The 2934-nt window shown below is 65.8% G+C and overlaps 1 protein-coding gene across 1 annotated transcript in view; it reads left to right on the plus strand.

Annotated features, from left to right (window-relative positions):
• Nucleotides 1-1990: 1990 nt before the first annotated feature.
• TNFAIP2 (TNF alpha induced protein 2) overlaps nucleotides 1991-2934 on the plus strand; it is a gene marked incomplete in the record, with an annotated part of 11372 nt that continues 10428 nt past the window's right edge. The window contains 2 exon segments of the mRNA XM_027776382.1: nucleotides 1991-2344; nucleotides 2619-2702. Coding sequence (XP_027632183.1) covers nucleotides 2005-2344; nucleotides 2619-2702 — 424 coding nt within the window.

The following is a 2934-nucleotide window of genomic DNA, read 5'->3' on the forward strand; positions in this document are numbered from 1 at the left end:
GGATCTTTTTGCCGCAGAGCCACAGGCTGTGGCGGCCGTGCCACTCTCAACGACCCCGTCCTGCCTCGGTGGGCCCAGCCAGGGCCCCGTCTGCTCCCTCTCCTCCCCTCCTCGGCCACCGGCCTCCCTGCCAGACTGGGGTCAGAGGATACTCACTTACTGAGGCCCAGCCAGGTGCCAGCCTGTGCTGGGGGCGTGCCACCCCGGCAGCGCACTGTGCAGTGAGGGTCCGCAGCCCTAGCTCACGGATAGGGAACTGAGGCCTGCGCAGGAAGCGGGTGTCCAGCCCAGCACTTTCTGTTTCCCGCATGGCTGCCCCTTAAGTCGAGGCCTGGGTTGAGGCTGAGGGGCCCGCTGCAGGACCAAGGGCAAGGGGTTTTGTGCCACAGAGGCAAGAAGGCAGCCTGCTGTGAGGGGCCTGCAGGAGCCAGCCCAGAGGCGGGGTGTGGTCTGCCGGTGTGGGCATGAAGAGTGCAGGACAGGGAGGGCAGAAGCCAGGCTGCTCAGGGGTGCCCCCTCCGAGGACACAGGTGAGACCTGGCTGCCCAGGGCTGGGCCAGGCTCTGTCAGCCACCCAGCTCCGTGGGCGTTTGGCTTGCAAATGAGATGGATTGGAGGGGGCTGGGCAGTGGGTGGGCAGGGCAGACATGTCCGGGGGGCTTTGCACCAGGGGACTTGGCTCTGGGGCTCCCCAGATCGCTCTCCACTTGGTCCCCAGCTTAGATACCGGGGTGGGGGTGGGGAGGCACTGAGATCCAGGAGTGTGCACCTCTGCCAGGACACTGGTCAGGATGGCAGGGGCTGGGCTTCTGGTCCCCCAGGTAGGTCTGACCAGGCCCCTCGGGGAATGAGTCAGGGTAGCGACGCACTGTGGAAGACTCCCAGCAGGCCTAGTTTGGGTATTTGCTCTCGGGGTGGGGCCGGCAGGTGACACCTGGTTATGGGTCACCCAGTTACCAGGGAGGCTCAGCCCTGCCTGCTCTCTCCCTTGGGGTCAGCCATGCTCCCCTTCAGGGGCTGGCCTCGCTCTGACGATGGCCAGGGAGGATCCTGCCTCTGAACATGGATTCCAGGGTAGTGGAAGGGGACCTGGTTTCAAGCCCAACTGTCGAGTGCAGGGGCTTTTTAATTTAAACCGCACCCCTTGTGGATGGGAGGAGGAAGAGATGGGATGGGCACCCAGGAAGAGGACAGAGGCCCGAGCTCTCATAACGATGTCACCCCATTTGGGAGCAGCCAGAGGGGGGCAGGAGCCCGGAGCCCGGGAGCTGCCGTGTGAGCTCAGGCAGCCTGTGCCGGCCCAGCCTCTTGTGCTGTTGACATGTGAAATGGCCCCTGAATCTGAGGGCCCTGTGGCTTCTGTAGACTGAGTCCCGAGGCTGGCATAGGTGGTCAGGCTCTACTCCCCTCCCAGTCCCAGAAAGAGCTTGTTTCTGCTCACGGCATTTCTCGGAGAGTCTGAAGCTAGACCAGAACTGGGCGAGGTGGAGGACGGGGGCTGGACTGGGTGAGAGGCTTGGTCCCCGCTCCGGCAGGCTTCTGGAGCTCTGCACCCACACATGGCCCTGACCTCTCCAGACCTCTGTGGGACAGTGGCCACCGTCTGTCGGACCTAGGGAGGTGCTCATTGCCCGTGGTGCCTTCTCCCCGTCCAGAAGGTGGGCATTCAAGGGAGGGTTTGCCAAATGAAGTGAAGGCCCCTCCATCTGGGGGCTTGCTCACCCCAGCTGCCTCCCTGTCTCAGCACAGCCCCAATACTGGAAGAGGAGCTGGGGGCGGTGAGACACTTGTGTCTGGCCAGGAAGGGAGCAGAGCTGTGGGCACTCATCCAGGCCAGGAGGTGGCCAGAGCCCTGGAGGTCAGAGGGGTGAAAACAGACCGAGCATGCTCAGTGTGGCCCGGCTGTGCACACAGACCTGGGAGCCGGGAGCCAGGCTGGTCCATGTCCCTGTGACCACTGACTCCCACCATCACAACTGTCTGCCTACAGGCCCCGGTCAGGTGATGCTGAAGATGATGACCTTCTTCCAAGGCCTCCCAGGCCAGCAGACCATGCCAGCAGCCCACGGCTGCCCCAGAACACCTCGAAAATTGCCCTCCATGGCAGAGGTAGAGGCAGAGGCCTCCATGTCAGAGACCTCCTCTGAAGACCTGGTGCCACCCCCGCAGGCCAGGGAGGCCCCGGATAGAGAGAAAGACAAGGCTGCAAAAAGGAAAGAGAAGAAGTCCAGAGGACTGGCCGGCATGTTCAACGTCTTCTCCAAAGGGAAGAAGAAGGGCCAGCCCCGCTCGGCGGAGCCTGAGCCGGAGGCCAGGCCAAGGACGGATGGCCCGCTGCCCACAGGTAGCCGGGAGCCCAGGTGGGGCGGGGCGGGGGCTAGCTGGACAGAGTGAATGAGCCCCTGGCCCAGGAAGGGGGCAGGTGAGACGGTTTGGGGTGCATAGACCTCCCTGCTCTCACCTGTGGCCCCAGGCCTGGGGGACGGGAGGGGAGCCCCCGGGACACGGAGTCATCCTTGGGGTCTCAGCCTGCCCCTCTGCGGGCCTCCCCGAGGTGCCTGGCAGGCAGTGAGTGCGGAAGCCCTGGACGCCGCTGACTGCCGCGGTTTCCGCAACAGTGGAGGAGCTCAAGGACGCCCTGGAGCGCGGGCGGCTGGAGGCTGCGGGGCCGCTGCTGGCGCTGGAGCGGGAGCTGCAGGCGGGGGCGGGGGGGGGGGGGGCGGGGGGGGGGGAGCCAGACAACGCTCTCGGGCGGGATGGGGGGACACGAGCGCCCCCAATCGACTCAGCTCATTCTCCAGGCGCGCGCCGGGCGAACCGCGCGAGCAACACACACGCGCACACGGCCCCATCGCCCGGACGCCGGCCCGAGGCCAGGCGGGACCCTCCCCCGACTCGGGAGGGGGAGGCGCGGGCCACAGTAGGCGAAGAGCG

This window comes from Tupaia chinensis, unplaced genomic scaffold (genome assembly GCF_000334495.1).
Source record: "Tupaia chinensis unplaced genomic scaffold, TupChi_1.0 Scaffold000671_2, whole genome shotgun sequence".
In the NCBI taxonomy this organism is placed as follows: Eukaryota; Metazoa; Chordata; class Mammalia; order Scandentia; family Tupaiidae; genus Tupaia; species Tupaia belangeri.